At 35.6% G+C, this 16,338-nt stretch overlaps 1 protein-coding gene across 2 annotated transcripts in view; it reads right to left on the bottom strand.

The window, feature by feature from the left end:
• The window catches only part of MACROD2 (mono-ADP ribosylhydrolase 2), a 1,878,458-nt gene that overhangs the window by 1,797,545 nt on the left and 64,575 nt on the right, over window positions 1-16,338 (bottom strand). For both annotated transcript variants that reach the window (XM_087853758.1, XM_045805705.2), the window contains exon 3: window positions 13,985-14,092. In XM_087853758.1, the coding sequence (XP_087709884.1) occupies window positions 13,985-14,092 (108 nt within the window). The remainder of the gene's footprint in view (window positions 1-13,984; window positions 14,093-16,338) is intronic.

The raw sequence follows: 16,338 nt of genomic DNA, 5'->3' as shown, positions 1-16,338 counted from the left end.
TCCTGATATCCACACTCACAATAATGACTCCTTCCCTGGCATTTGATTCATATTTCTTCAGTGCCACTTGTCATTAGTCCTCCATCATATAGTTGCTTACGTATATATGTATCTTCCTGGAAAATATAAGGTCCTTTAGAACAAAGACTATCATCCCAATGTCTGGCAGAAAATTAGGCATAAATTTTAACACAATATGCATTAGAAAGAAGGAAGGAAGGGGGGCGCCTGGGTGGCTCAGTCATTAAGCGTCTGCCTTTGGCTCAGGTCATGATCCCAGGGTCCTGGGATCGAGCCCCGCATGGGGCTCCCTGCTCAGTGGGAAGCCTGCTTCTCCCTCTCCCACTCCCCCTGCTTGTGTTCCCTTTCTCACTGTGTCTCTCTCTGTCAAATAAATACAATCTTTAAAAAAAAAAAAAAGAAGGAAGGAAGGAAGGAAGGAAGGAAGGAAGGAAGGAAAGAAGGAAGGAAGAAAAGGATATAAGAAGTTGAAAATAAGGAGGAAAGGAACAGGAAGAAAAGGGAAAAGTAAGTATTAAAGCCCAGCTGCTTTAAGAAAACAGGGAGATACAGCTCTTTCCAACACATATCTGTGAAAGCCCTGAAGAAAGAAGATTTCAAAAATGTCTGAAAAAGAGTACCAGAGAGCAAATGCATGGACCTTTCTTGACATGCTCTAAGCCCCATCATTTATGGAAATGATTCCCAACAGAACCTCTACATCAGGATGCCTGTTATATGGAGATTCCAAGAGCACCTCCTAGACCCACTGAATCTGAATCCTGGGGTACTGGAGGCTGGGAAACAGCATTTAAAACAAGCTTCTGGGTGATTCTGATGCCCACAAGAGCTTATTGCAAGCATTAGTCTTGTAAAAAAGAAGAATAAAGTCAAACAATGCCCTGCAGATTTTTTTTCTTTTGGTTTGATTCCCCAAAACTAATACTGGACTCAGTGACCATTTTCTCCTAAATTTAAAAATGAAAGTCCAGTTTCTAAAATGACAAGGCACAGGTTTGCAATATGTTCCGGGGAAAAATGCCAAAGACTCAGAAAGGGGATTTGGGAAAGGTGCCAGGATGATCCAATACTGAGCCCCTCTAGATTATGAAGATATTACTTTAATCAGCCTGGTCATAAGAATGATAGTCACAATTTGCCTGACACATCCAATCAATGACACCATTATGCCAGTTTGAGGTTTTCTGTCATCCTGATTATTTTTCACTGACTTAAATTCTTTTTGAATGTGCTACAGGGCTTGAGAAATTATAAGGAATTCCCTGGTGTCCCCTCCTGGAGTTATATCATAGATCTTACTGATCTTGTGTTCTATTCCTCATTCCTCAAATTCCTTCTTAGAAATGATTTGTTACCAGCCTTCCTCAATCTTCTTATAAAATGTAACAGTTCATGCCAGGGTGCAACTAATCTCCTCTAACACTTCATCCCCATCACCCTATCAGAGCCACAGATGCCTAGAGAAGATGACATGTGAGGAGGCAGCTCCTGTCCCTAGGCTGTGGACAATCAATCACTCTATCATCTTTTATTGTGTTCTTTTGTTCCGTCATTTTTACAGGACACATTTGCTTTTCAAGGATCAATATTCAATTTAACTTTCTATGTACTATAAATCAAGTTTTCAAAAAGTGAAGAAAATATGTTTCTGACTTTGAGGTTATTTTAAACCATAGCCAGGTCCTAAGCCAAGCCCAATTAATGAGGCTGATCCTTGCAAATCCTAAGCAGAGTCAGAGTGTGACTTACGAAATGCAGGTTGCATCTTTTTCTTACTGAAAGAATATTGCTTTAATAGATATTTTTAAATAATAAGCCATAAATTAATCTGATTAGAGAACCTGTAAGTATCCGGAGGATGTAAAGTTGTGAGCTTTAAAGAAATAATTTCTTTTGCTCATTATTTCTTGCTAGGGATGCTTTCGAACACATTAAGATCAGTAATTTTTCTATATGTAAAGACAGAATTATATTCACAGGATTATTTAACACACTTATTAGTTATTTCACCAATGAATTAAAATTAACAATTTGTCTATTTAACCTAGAAATTTTCTTACATAAGCAAATAAATCTTAATTCACTGTCACAATATACTATCAAATGGTAGTACCATCCACACATTTTAAGGACTTAAACACAAATAAAAACATAAGGGAAACCTATTTTATGCACTTAAAATAACTTATTTCTAAATGTCCTCACAAAGCTTAAGCAGGTCTCTTAAACCCCATGGACTGGACATGTTTCTGAATTAATTTCCACCTGGAAACCCATGGGATGAAAATTCTAACTGTGTGATAAATTAAGTTGCCAAGCAAAATGGATTAGGGATCAGTGAAATTGCCTGATAAACTGTCAGATCCATTTTGGATTGGAATTCATCCTCTTTCTCCACCTGTTCATTAAGCTCCAAGTTCATGGCAACTCCAGTGACTGATTGCACATTAACAAGCTGTTTATGTGGGGAGGTGTAGCTAGCCTAGTCAACATTCCTATACTTACACATTCATTTAAACATAATTCTCTGGTAATTTATTCTGTTCACAATCCCAATGTGGAAAAATATACCTCTACCCTGAAGTTTAATTTTAGATACAACAGAGATGTGATGTGTCATAAAATTAAAACTTAACAAAGCAAATTAGATTATACCTCAAGGTCAAAAGAAGCCTGGGAAATTTCATGCCATAAATCTGTTTCTTCAAACAATTACAAGAATGAAAGGAGTAGTGAAAAAGCGTCTGATAAAATGCCAAAATAAAATGTTTATTTCTGTCCCTATTTTAAAGCAAACATTGGCTGCTTCTATAATGAGAAAGCTAAAGCAGTTAAGAACGTTGAAAAATAATTCTCAACCTTTCTTTCTTATCAAAATGGCCAGAATCTTTCTTTATATAACAAGTTTAATAAACCACTTGTCAATCAAAATGTACCAAATCTGAACTATAAATAAGAATATTCTTCCTACTCAAGTACCAAGCATTGACTTTTTCCTTTTTAAGTATATAGAATTTACTTCATAAAGGGACTATTCACCAAACACAAAGTTAATAAAAATCATTAAGTTCTCTGAAACTGAAGTTTAATAGATTTATATTTCATTCAAATATGAGGATGTCTACTTTCTACTGATAAGCTAGCTTTCTTCAATATTACTTATGAAGCCTAATTTTATATGAATTAATGACTGGAGAAATTTTTCTTAATTGAAGAAAAGTTAAGTAAGCTAATAGCCAAATGACTACAATTGCATTGAGGCAAAAGAACAGAATGAATATCATGTAGATGCTTTTGAGCCCATAAGTAGAAGCTCCCCAAAAGTCACAAAGAAGTAATTTTTTAAAATATTTTTTATTATATTATGTTAGCCACCATACAGTACATCCTGGTTTTTGATGTAAAGTTCGATGATTCATTAGTTGCGTATAACACCCAGTGCACCATGCAATACGTGCCCTCCCCAACACCCATCACCAGCCTATTCCATTCCCCCCCCCCGAAGCCCTCAGTTTGTTTCTCAAGGTCCATAGTCTCTCGTGCTTCATTCCCCCTTCTGATTATCCCCCCTTTCTTTATCCCTTTCCTCTCCTACCGATCTTCCTAGTTCTTATGTTCCATAGATGAGAGAAACCATATGATAATTGTCTTTCTCTGCTTGACTTATTTCACTTAGCATTATCTCCTCCAGTGCCATCCATGTTGCAGCAAATGTTGAGAAATTGTTCTTTTTGATAGGTGAGTAATATTCCATTGTATGTATGGACCACATCTTCTTAATCCAGTCATCTGTTGAAGGGCATCTCGGCTCCTTCCACGATTTAGCTATCGTGGACAATGCTGCTATGAACATTGGGGTGCATATGGCCCTTCTCTTCACTACGTCTGTATCTTTGGGGTAAATACCCAGTAGTGCAATGGCTGGATCATAGGGTAGCTCAATTTTTAACTTTTTAAGGGACCTCCACACTGTTTTCCAGAGTGGCTGTACCAACTTGCATTCCCACCAACAATGTAATAGGGATCCCCTTTCTCCACATCCTCTCCAACAATTGTTGTTCCTTGCCTTGTCAATTTTTGCCATTCTAACTGGCGTAAGGTGGTATCTCAGTGTGGTTTTGATTTGAATTTCCCTGATGGCTAATGATTTTGAACATGTTTTCATGTGTCTGTTAGCCATTTGTATGTCTTCATTGGAAAAGTGTCTGTTCATATCTTCTGCCCATTTTATGAAGTAATTTTACAGAAATTAAGTTGACTTGTATATGTAACAAAATATACATTTCCTTTAGTTAAAATTAATGGAGTGTACCAAAAAAATTTAAATTTTACTGTATAATTTCAAAAAGAAAAAGAGCACAGAGAATTCCAAATAAAGTTGCATATGAGCATTAGATAGCCTCTAGGCCTCATGAAATGTTATTTAGCACCATTATAAAGTTCAGCTCTTACTTAGATTTAACTGTAACCAACTTCTGACAAGTCGTGCAATTATAAGAATTAAACTATGGCAGAGGGTATTTGTATTTATTGTTTACTACCAGTTGAATTAGTATCCACTTCCCCATGCCCCTCCTCCTAATGTAAGCACAGCTGCTTATGCTCCCAGGGGACTGGTTCCATCCTCCACAGTCTCAGTTCAATTGGCTCAATCCACATGGAAAGTAGCATTGAGAAGGTTGAGTCCAGTTTCTGAAGCTGGGGATGCTTTCTAAATGTCAAGACTCTCTTTACAAAACCTGAGTGTTCTGGCTTATATGGCACCTATGAAACTCCACCCATTCTAGCCCCAGGGGTGGGCTCTGATATTCTCTTGCCTAGAATAAAGGCTCCAAGTTTCAGAGAAACTATACTTGATGACCTCTAAGAACCAAAGCCATACCACAAACCATCCGCAGTGTCAAGTGCTAAGCAAGATGCTAGGTACTACTTACAATGACAGTTATTTTAGGGAACTTCAATGCCTATCTCTGACCCTACCATCTTGAATTTCTGGAAGAGAAGCAGTGGCACTGAACTTAAGCTACTGGGTATCTCATTTTAGAAACAGTACTCTTCCATCAGGCCTCTAACCGAACCACCTCACCCAATGTCTCCTGACTACCACGAGTAAGTTACTTGTACCTCATCGGTGCCAATAAAACCGTATAGGTAAAATCCTGCTTTCTATTTCAGAAGGTAATACCAAAAACCATGGCCCTTGTCTTCAAAGAAATGGAAATTAAAACAATGAAATACAATTTTAAGGCATAGATTTTTTTAAAAAGTCATCAAACTTAGTGTTAAATTCATACTCATAACTTGAGAGATATAAATTCATTTAACCTGTCCACAGAGTTATTTGGTTACATCCATCAAAGTAGAAAAACTTTCATACCCCCAAAAAAGTTAATAAATAAAATAAATAAAAACTTCATACTCCCATTATTTCACTTCAAAGAATTTATTCCAAGGGAGTAATCAAAGATTTTTACAAAGATTCATCTGCTAGGATGTTTGCCTCAGCCTGTTTATAACAGTAAAAAACTTGAAACAATCTAAATTTCCAACATTGAGAGAATAGTTAAATAAATTAATACTCACGTGTGTGAATATAATGCAGCTTTTTAAGATGACATATAAAAATGATCACATTTAGAAAACAAAAAAATTAAGCAGTATTTTGTAAAATTCAAAATCTACCAAATGAAAAGAATCTGAAACATAAACACTGGAATGAAAAATTATGTTTTCTTCTTTATATTTTATATTTCCCTGTTTAAAATATTAAAGTATGTTCCTTTTGTAATCAGACCCAACAAAATCTTTAATGTTTTTTAAAATCCAGTTGACCAGTAGGTGTGACAAACAAACTATAAGTTTTCCTAAGTGCACTGAAAAATTTTCAGAGGAAAGAAATATCTGAAAACAAGGAACAAATGCCCAATCAGCCACTGCCACTCTCTCCCTGATTTTTTTTTTTTAATTTTAGTCTCTTAGGTCCTTTAAGGACTATGTTACTATTTAATTCCTAGGGTTATTCCCCTAAAAGTATAGCAGGGGTCAAATATAGATGACAACTCAGAAGGGAATTTATTGACAGCCATCCATTCTCACTTGGCAATATCTCCTTTTGAAAATTATCTTTTAATTCCTTGGAGGATTTAATGTTTAGTCTGATTCCATAAATTCAGAAAGAAAAAAAAAACTCTGTAGATCAGAAAAACAAAGCAGTGATAAGTTGAAGAATAGAAATATCTCAAAAACTATGTCAGGATGCAGAACTAAAATAAAAAATGATGATTCACATCACAAGACTTTTTTTTCATTTATCCTTTCACTGCATCCTCAGAGTATTACTTTTTTCTTATATTTATTAGGCATTTCCATGTTTTTTTAATTTTTAATTTATTTTCAAAGATTTTATTTATTTATTTTAGAGAGACAGAGAGCACGAGCAGGTGAGGAGCAGAAGGAGAAGGACAAGCAGACAACACAAGGCCCAATCCCAGGACCCTGAGATCATGACCTGAGCTGAAGTCAAGAGTTGAATGCTTAACCAACTGAGCCACCCAAGTGCCCCTCCATGTTTTCTTTTTTAGAGTTTCATGTTCATATTCCTAACCAGGTTTTCTATTAGACATTTGTCATTTTTTAATTGAGGAAAGATGATGATGATGATGATGATTATAACAGTAAACCTTTGTCATATATGTTGCTAATATTTCTTTCCAATTTGACATTTAATATTCAATTTAAAGATTTTATTTATTTATTTGACAGAGAGAGAGACAGCCAGCGAGAGAGAGAACACAGGCAGGGGTAGTGGGAGAGGAAGAAGCAGGCTCCCAGTGGAGGAGCCTGATGTGGGTCTCGATCCCAGGACTCTGGGATCACGCCCTGAGCCGAAGGCAGACGCTTAATGACTGAGCCACCCAGGCACCCCTCAAGTATATTTATGGTACAACTTTCTCTTGAAACATTCAAGAATATTTATGTTATCAAATTCTTCAGTCTTTGTCTTATTGATCTCTTTCTCTGGTATTGAATTCAGAATGATTTTTCCCACCAAAGCTAAAACACAAAATCCCTTATATTTTTCTTCTGCCTTTTAAATGGTTTCTTTAATTTATATTAAACTCCATATAGAATTTATATTCATGAAAGGTGTGAGATAGTGATGTATATTTTTTAATTATTACAACTTTCACATATGTACTTTAATTTGGGATTGTATGACTCTTCCCCAACCTCTGCCATTTGTCTGCCTTTTCAGGTATTTCTTGGCAAATCTCATCCTTTTATTCTACTGGATATATTTTAGAATTATTTTGTCAATTTCAAAATAAAAAAAAATCAAAAATGACTACCATCAGAACAAAATCCCAGAAATATCAATGGAATTTTTATTAGAAATTTAGGTTATTTCAGGAGTTTTGACATCTTTAACATTCCTACATCTTCCTGTTGAGGAATGGTGATGGTTGTTAGATTTATTTAAATCTCCTTTTCCCAGTATCCCTCAGAAATTCTATTTTCTGTCTCGGTATTTTTCTGAGAACATACCGAGATCCTTAGAGCTGGAAGCTCACACTTGAACACTGTTGAGAATTCATCTCAAAAAATAGTTCTTCCCTCACCCATCTATTCAAACATATCTCACAGGTTGGCCAAATGACAGCTATCCACAGTGGTGATTTTGAAACTTTTCAGCACAGAAGGGGAAGTGAAGGGAGAGAGTGATATACAGTAATTCTTTCCCCTTTGCCTATATATAGATAATCTAGTCACAAACACACACACACACACACACACACACACACACACAAATATGTTAGAATGTTTGCTAAAGTACTAATAATCGCAAACTGGAATTTACTGAAATGCCCATCAATAGTAGATTGGATAGATAAATTGTGGCCTATTCATAAAATGAAATATCACATAACAATAACAAATGATCTGTATCTGTATACAACAATATAGATCAATCTTACATTCATAATGGTGAGCTAAAAGAGCCAAATATTGAAGAAAATATATCATATGGTACCATTTATATAAAATACAAAAAAAGATAAAATTGATCTATGCTCTAGAAGAGAGGACAGTAAATATACTATCCTGTATTCACTACAAAATATTAGGGTGTACCAAGGGCTCTTCCAAGGTACTGGTAATGTTCTGCTTTTTGATCTGGATGGATTTTCATTGAGCTATACACTTAATGTGTGTGTGTTTGTGTCTATTATTGCCCAACAAAATGTTAAAAGAAAAACTTATAATACAGAAATTCAATAAAGAATAAAACTTAAGGACTTTGCTAGTAGAGATGAAATTTATATTGAATCAAGCAATTGCTGTCAATTGTCCTAAAATATTTCTCAGAGTAAATGAACCTATTTTCTTGATGATTTGGAATCTAATTTCAAATATGCCTTATTTAGGTTTTACTAAATGAATATGTAACAATAACATTTACTTTAAGCAAGTGCTGGTGAATATTTAAGCAAACTTCTATAAAGTAAAATTTATCCCATTATTTGCAGTCCCAGTACCTGATTTACCTATGAAGATATTCAGATATTCTACATCAACTTTTTTTTTTAAGATTTTATTTATTTATTTGACAGAGAGAGGGGCAGCCAGCGAGAGAGGGAACACAAGCAGGGGGAGTGGGAGAGGAAGAAGCAGGCTCCCAGTGGGATCACGCCCTGAGCCGAAGGCAGACGCCTAACGACTGCGCTACCCAGGCGCCCCTACATCAACTTTTCTTTTAATTAAATTATACCCAGCTATTAAATTATTAGCTATCCAATCATGTCACTATGTCAATTTTTGACACAATTATGACATTCACAATTATTACAGTAAAAACACATCACTAAAGAAAACTAAAACAATTCTTCTGGGCCATTAGCTCATAAAAATTACCAACAATGTTATAGAAACTTGGCATTCAACATAGAGCCTCAGAATCGGGACAACTTTTCCTGGAAAAAAATTCAAGTAAATAGTATAGCGGCTAAAGCTGTGAACACATAGGACCAACCCATTTAGTTGGTAATATCTATATGTGCATAAGACTTGAAAAACATGAGTAGTTACCTTGTGACATTCATTTTAAAAAATCAGTTTTCTGATTTATAACTAAGCAGTATAATTCTGCCAGCATTTACCAAGTGTGTCTATATACTAGGCACTACTATGTGAAGTGCTTTGTATACATTATCTCTTTTGATTTTCGCAACAGCCCTGAGAAGCAGGACCTATTATTATCTCCATTTTACCAATGAACAAACTAAGGCTCAAAAAGGTTAAATAATTTACCGAAAGTCATTTGATCAGGAAGTTGAAGAGACACATTTAAAATAATGATTGATCTGACTCCATCCCCTCCTTGATTAACCACAATGTAAACGTAACTCTCCTTCACGTGCTGGGGTAGGGACAGGAAAAACTAAAATAAACAAATCAACGTTCCGCATTTTCCACTTTAAAAATCCTATTTATGGCAAACTGAATTAATCTTTGGCCAAAGACAGTCCATTAGAGTTGGAGAGTTAACCAACTTTTTCATTATACAGCCCACAATCCACAAATGATAACAATTATACTGCCAACAAAGTATTTTTCTGTGATTACAGTACAAGTAAAATTGTCTCTAATGATATAATACTGAACCATAAATTAGATGAATGTATTCTCCCCCAAGCTCCAGAAAACCCAAAACGCTTTGACCAACAGCCTTAATACAAAATTATACAAGGACCTAGTCACAGTAACAGATCATCCTATACACTGCTACATACAAAAACCTGTACATGAATTTTTATAGCAGCTCTATTGGTTATGGCAAAATACTGAAGAAAGGCCAGAAGTCCTTCAGTGGGTGGATGGTTGGACAAACTTTGGTATGTCCATGCAAGGGACTACAACTCAGCAATAAAAAGGAATGAACTACTGATACATGCAACAATCTGAATGGACCTCAAGGGCTTTATGTTTAGTGAAAAACATCAACCTCAAAAGGTTACATGTTGTATGATTCCATTGATATAACATTCTTAAAAATGACAAAACTATAGAGATGAAGAATGGGGGTGGGGGTGCAAGGAGAGGAGGGCAAAAGAGACAGGTACCACTACAAAGGGAATTCTTTTCAGGATAATTGAACAGTTCTGTATCTTGATTACGGTGATAACCATGAATCTGTACATGGGATAAAACTACAGAGAACTATAGACACAAACACACAAATGCAGGTTAAAAAACAGTGAGAAATGAATAAGGTCTACAGTCTAATTAATAATAATATACCAATGTCAATTTCCTGGTTTTGATATTGTACTACAGCTATATGATGTCACCATTGGGGGAGGCTTACACAGGTGAAGGTGAAAGGTACATAGGACTCTTTGTACTATCTTTGTAATTTCCTATCATTATTTCAACATAAAAAGTTTAAACGAAAAATGGCCCTGGGTATGAGAACCTGACTTTGAATTTGGGTCTGCCTAACTCTAAACCCTGTGCTACTGCCTTATACACCCTACTGCCTATAAAATCTGTTTTATTAAAATATACCAAATATGTATTATTTCCTATGGAGAAGAATAAAAATTACATAGGAGGCTCATCCTGGGTCACATTTAAAGAAATCCAAGCAAGTCCATAAAGTATTTTATTAGCAAAAAGTTTAAAAATCAGGGGCGCCTGGGTGGCACAGCGGTTAAGCGTCTGCCTTCGGCTCAGGGCGTGATCCCGGTGTTGTGGGATCGAGCCCCACATCAGGCTCCTCTGCTATGAGCCTGCTTCTTCCTCTCCCACTCCCCCTGCTTGTGTTCCCTCTCTCGCTGGCTGTCTCTATCTCTGTCAAATAAATAAATAAAATCTTTAAAAAAAAAATCAAATCATTTCATTCATGGCAAGTAAGCCCAGGTGTTCCAATGTAGTAATATTAACATGGGTATGGAAAGAGAACTTTAGAAGTTTGATAGAAAGTGATGTCTGAGCTGCTTTGGCACCATGACTGGGGGCACTGCCTCTCATTCCCCTCTCACTAGAGGCAGCTCTGGAGTCTCCTGCCATGTTGCCTTGTTCACTTGAAAGATTAACAGCTGTTCCTCTCCTTACACACCAGGCAAACAAACTGCACAGCAGATAGCTGTAAATAGAGTCATTACACTGTACATTTGGCATCTTTCTTCCATATACCCAGGAACTTCCTGATGAGGTTGTCCTTGTGAGATGTAGAACATGTCCAAATTATAATATAATCTCAGCCAGAGAGGTGAGCTAAAGGTGCCAAATGGTTTTTGGGAGTGAGTGAAAGTTGCTGCCTGCCTTCAGATTAATTCAACAAACGCTCGTACACAATGTGGCAGCTGTGAAAAAATTACGCATACAGGCAAGGACAAGTATCAAAATAGTGATGGTATATTTTCTCATTAGTGACATTTCCGTATTTCCATTTTATTCTATTTCAACAAAAATTATCCCATAACTATTTTATTTATTGATCAAATAAATCATTTTTTAAATCAGAGCCACACTGATTCACTATGTCAAGTCCTCAATGCTAAATGTGCTATTGGTTAGAGGTGCTTTGGAGCACATGGTTCAGTCTAACACATATATAGTATCAAGTGTTTATTAAGAACATAATGGCATGACATTGCTTTGGAAGGTAACAAAAAGATGGAAAAGACACCAGTCTATAGCCTTAAGGGAGTGATACATAGGTATACAGTTGGCAAAACCCAAGAAAGACTATAATTACTGCTATTATTAAGTGCGCTAACCTGGCAAATTCAATGTTATGTTAATAACAAGAAAGAGAAAACTCAGGACAGTGATCTTCAGGTATTTAAGAAGGAAATACATATCATTAATTGTATTCCACGGAGCAGAACTAGGATCCACGGCTAGAAATTACGACATACAGGAAGGCTGGTGTTATATATACATAAAAGCTTTAAAAAAATTTTTTTTAAATTAAAGCTCACATGTTTATAGAATTTAGGGCATAACAAATCATTAATGACTTAATAACTACAGTGATCTTATTAAACCTCTGTACTGGAGAGGAGTTCATGAGATTCTTTTTAAGGGCGTGTCTTCTCCAGAGGTCCCACAGATCAGAGAAAAGCATCTTGACACCCAGTGCCACAAATGAACAGCACACACAGATTAGCTATAAGGGAGAGAGACTTGTAGCCTATGAGGTGATATGAGGTTGGAATTCTGTCCAAAAGAAGTGATTCACATTGGGAGGAGATTAAATGACCAAGACAGATCCCCTCTCATGAAGAGTTTTGCATTTTAGAGAGTCAACAGATGAGAAAGGAATTACAGAGGCATCAGAAGAAGAGAAAGAGAAAAACAGCTGTGAGTATGGCAAAGCAAATACAGTACAAAGCAACCGATAGCCAATTCTACAGGAGTTAACAAGCTGACTAGGCTTCCAGATTTCCTCCAGGATCACCAAAACTATGCCACATTAATGTTCCAGTTCTCCAGGAGACCCTTCTGTTCACCCACCAAGGCATGCTCCTACTATCCTATGTGAATTTTTTCATCACCAAAGGAAACGTTGAGACAATGTTGGACTTCACATGAATCCTGTACTTCTGGAAAACAGGGACTGCCAAAAAATTACCCCTCACCCTTTTGTGTTCCAGGAAACAGCTTAGAGCAATGAAGTCTTCCCCATATGACTTAGATAAAACTCATAGATGTCCTCTTGTAAACTATGACAAGGCCAAGACACAGATCCCCCAAATTCCCATTCTTTCACTCATAAATGATTAGCTGAACTGTTTGTCCCCATTGACCATTCTGGCTGGTCAATGGCTGTTAACTGGAATTGACCAAACTTTAGTCAGGCTTTTTTCCCTCTTCCAAGTCCCTAGACTTTGACCCACCCCTGAGCAATGGAAGGTGAAAACTCCTCTTGAATGACCCCTCCCAAGAATCAGATGACCTCAGGGAAGAATATTCCCTGATCAAATCTCCAATCTTGCCACCAACTCATCCCAGTACCCCACACATAATTCGTTTTACCCTGTTTACTCCTCCCTATGAAAGAAAAGACCCTTTCTGGTTGGCCTTTGAGATGCTTATAGATCTCATCATAGAAGTGTTTCTTCCTATTGCAATATTCTTTACATTGCAATATTCTTCCTCCTCATATTAGGATAGTTCTATTCTCCTTACTGTAATAATCTTTTTGAATAAAGCCTCTCCTTCCCTAAGTCCAAATTTGTTTTTATTTGGCATTTTCCACCTGAAAAAAAACTACCTTTATAAAACACAAATTAAAATAATTAAATATCCTCTTATTATTGATACTTATTTTTATAGAATCACAACTACTATGTATTTCTTGATATACAGCTACATAATAAAATATATAGGAGATACTACCATAAATAACACTGCTAATTTCCTCAATGTTCAAACGTAAGAATTACCTAATTGGTTGTTAAAATAATTAAAGCATTTCATATCACACATGAAAAGTAGCAACCAAAAAACTGTGATTTGGAAATCGCAGAAATAATTACTTTCCATTTTACTTTTTTCTGGTGTTCAATCATCTCTTTACCACCTCTTCAAAAGAAAGACAAACCTTGATGAATTTGTTTTTTATGTTGGCCAATTATTAACTCAAGCATGAAACCAGCAATAATAGAGCTTCTGAAGTTCTTTCTGAAGAACTTTCTGCAACAATCTACCACTTTTCCAGTGGCGCAGTACCCTAGTCTCAATTTAGCATGGATACCATGAGTTAACAAATTAACTGCAACACAGACATAAAATAAATCCTCAGTGTTTCTAATCCAGAAGGGAAGTACATAAGGTATTTCTATACCAGGAAGGACATCTTTTTCTAAAATACTTATATTCCTGTTTATGAAAAATATTTTAAAATAATACTTGTGTAACAAATACATCACACACAAAAAAATCAAGTACTCACCCGCATTGACTATAGCATCTACCTCTAGCAATGTGATGTCACCTCTATAGAGAGAAACTTTTTCACTCAAGCTTTTCTTCACCTGTGATGTTTCCTGAGTATTTTCTTCTGTAATAAAAAAAAGGAATATATATCAATAGTAATAGTTAAATTTATTTAATAAAGACAATTTTGATACAAGAGCCAATATGAGTCACAACCTGGTATATTAGACAAGTGGAAATAAATGTGTTAGTACCAGGGCTGTGGCTTAGTCTCTATTTATTATGTATTCCTCAATACAAATGCAGTATCACATATATAATAGGCATTCAATAAATTAAGACATGTTATATTGGTCAACAAAAAACTCAATGTTTATTATTATTATTACTATTATTATTATGAAAATATCAAATTTAAAATAAAATTATGTACCACTAGTTTCATAAGAAGATAAGAAAAAGATGTACAATCACCAAGACAAAATAAATTTTCACAGTAAACAAGCTTATTTCTATTTCGTTCTAGTTACCTAACGTCATCTTTGAAAAACATATTCACTCAGAGCAAAAACATGTAGGTTCAGCTACTTCTTCGTAACTTTGCTACTCCTAAGCAACAAATGTCCCTCAAAATGGGATGGATCAAGAATACTTGAATGGGTGGGGTGCCTGGGTGGTTCAGTCGGTTAAGTGTCTGCCTTCGAGGTCATGATCCCCCCATATTGGGCTCCCCGATCAGCAGGGAGTCTGCTTCTCCCTCTCCCTCGGCCTGCCGGTCCCCTTTGCTGTGCTCTCTCTCTGTGTGTCAAATAAATAAATAAAATCTTTAAAAAATATATTTGAATGGATGAAACTACTTTTCTTATCAAATCGTATTAACCTTTCACTGTAGAGGGCGCTGCTAAATTTAAAAGAGAAAAGCTCTGCCCTGCACACAACAGCCAGCAAGTTTGTATACTGAAAACAAACCAAAACATTACATTCTACAACTTGACATATTTTCCAATGTTTTATGGCAATACTATAATTTGAGTTTCATTCATTTTTAACAAGTAGTAATGTTAAGACATTAAACAAAGCTGTACAAAATCAATGTTTTAAAATATATATTAATATACATAAAAAGCTTTTTAATATACCTCTAGGAAGGTTGATTTATAAACCTAAACTTTTTAAAGTATTTATGACTGTGCAAATCTTTCAAGGGGGAAGATAATGCTATTAATTCACTAAGACACTCTTAAATGAGCATTTAATTTTTAAGTATCTGAGAGATAGGAGGTGATAGGTCACAAGTCACCAATATTGTCTTTGGGCCCCAATAACCACAGAAAAAAATTGGCCAAGACCACGGATATGATCTGTGCCCACAAAACTGATCTTTCCTTTTTCTGCCTCCAAAGCATCCCCTTCTTTGTAATCACCTCTCTCCTTAAAGGATTCTAATCAAAATGCCCATTGGTTTTGGCAGTAGAAGCAGTAATAATAATAAGGAAGAGGAGAATAATGTGGGAAAATTGTATGCTAAAAGAGTAGAGAAAGATGTTCGAAGACCTCAAAATAAAAAACCACCTCAAGGGCTCCTACAGTACTGGTACTGTCTGCCTTTGTCAGGTAATGGCAAAGACCACAGACTTTCCTACCAGACTGACTCTGTTCAAATCTTGGTCAGCCAGTTAACAACTGGGTGGCATCTGAAAAGTTATTTATTTTCTCCATGCCTCAGTCTATAAACTACTGGCTCCTTCCCAGTTAACATGAGTTCACTACCCTTAGAATAATGTTTGCTCCACAGTAAGCTCTCAACAAACACTACCATTTTTTTTAACAAAGATTTTACAAAGGTGACAAACTATTTTAGCATCTATATTCAGAGTACCACAGTAGTTAAGGAATATTTCAAATGATATTATTTTGAAAGATGTATCATTACATGTATTATTATTATTATTATTATTATTATTACTCCCATCAGTGAAAGAGACCAGATTTTATGTTCTAACCAAGCTGTCAATGCCTGTCCCAATGACAAAGACTTTGAGCCAGAAGACCTTGAGTTCCACATCCAGTGTCTATTCTTACTATTTTTACCAAATTAGAAAGTCCTGATTCCCAATTAAAGATTGTTAAATGACAATAAATATTTGTTTGGTTTGAAAAAAAAAATTTGGATATTTGGACTATTTTTAAGCCTAGAAATTATAAAGACTTCTGAGTAATGAGTTTCAGAACTCCATCAGGCATTAAATTGATAGGAATATCACAAAAGAAAACATAAAGTTTGACTTTCCAGCCTGGGATACAAAGCTAGATAGATTTCATATCCTTCTTCAAGTTGGATTTAGTTCATTCATTTTCATTTTCTCATGA

This window comes from Ursus americanus, chromosome 22, assembly GCF_024610735.1.
Source record: "Ursus americanus isolate L20-20 chromosome 22, mUrsAme1.1.p, whole genome shotgun sequence".
In the NCBI taxonomy this organism is placed as follows: Eukaryota; Metazoa; Chordata; class Mammalia; order Carnivora; family Ursidae; genus Ursus; species Ursus americanus.
This window is presented reverse-complemented; position numbering and strand designations above follow the sequence as displayed.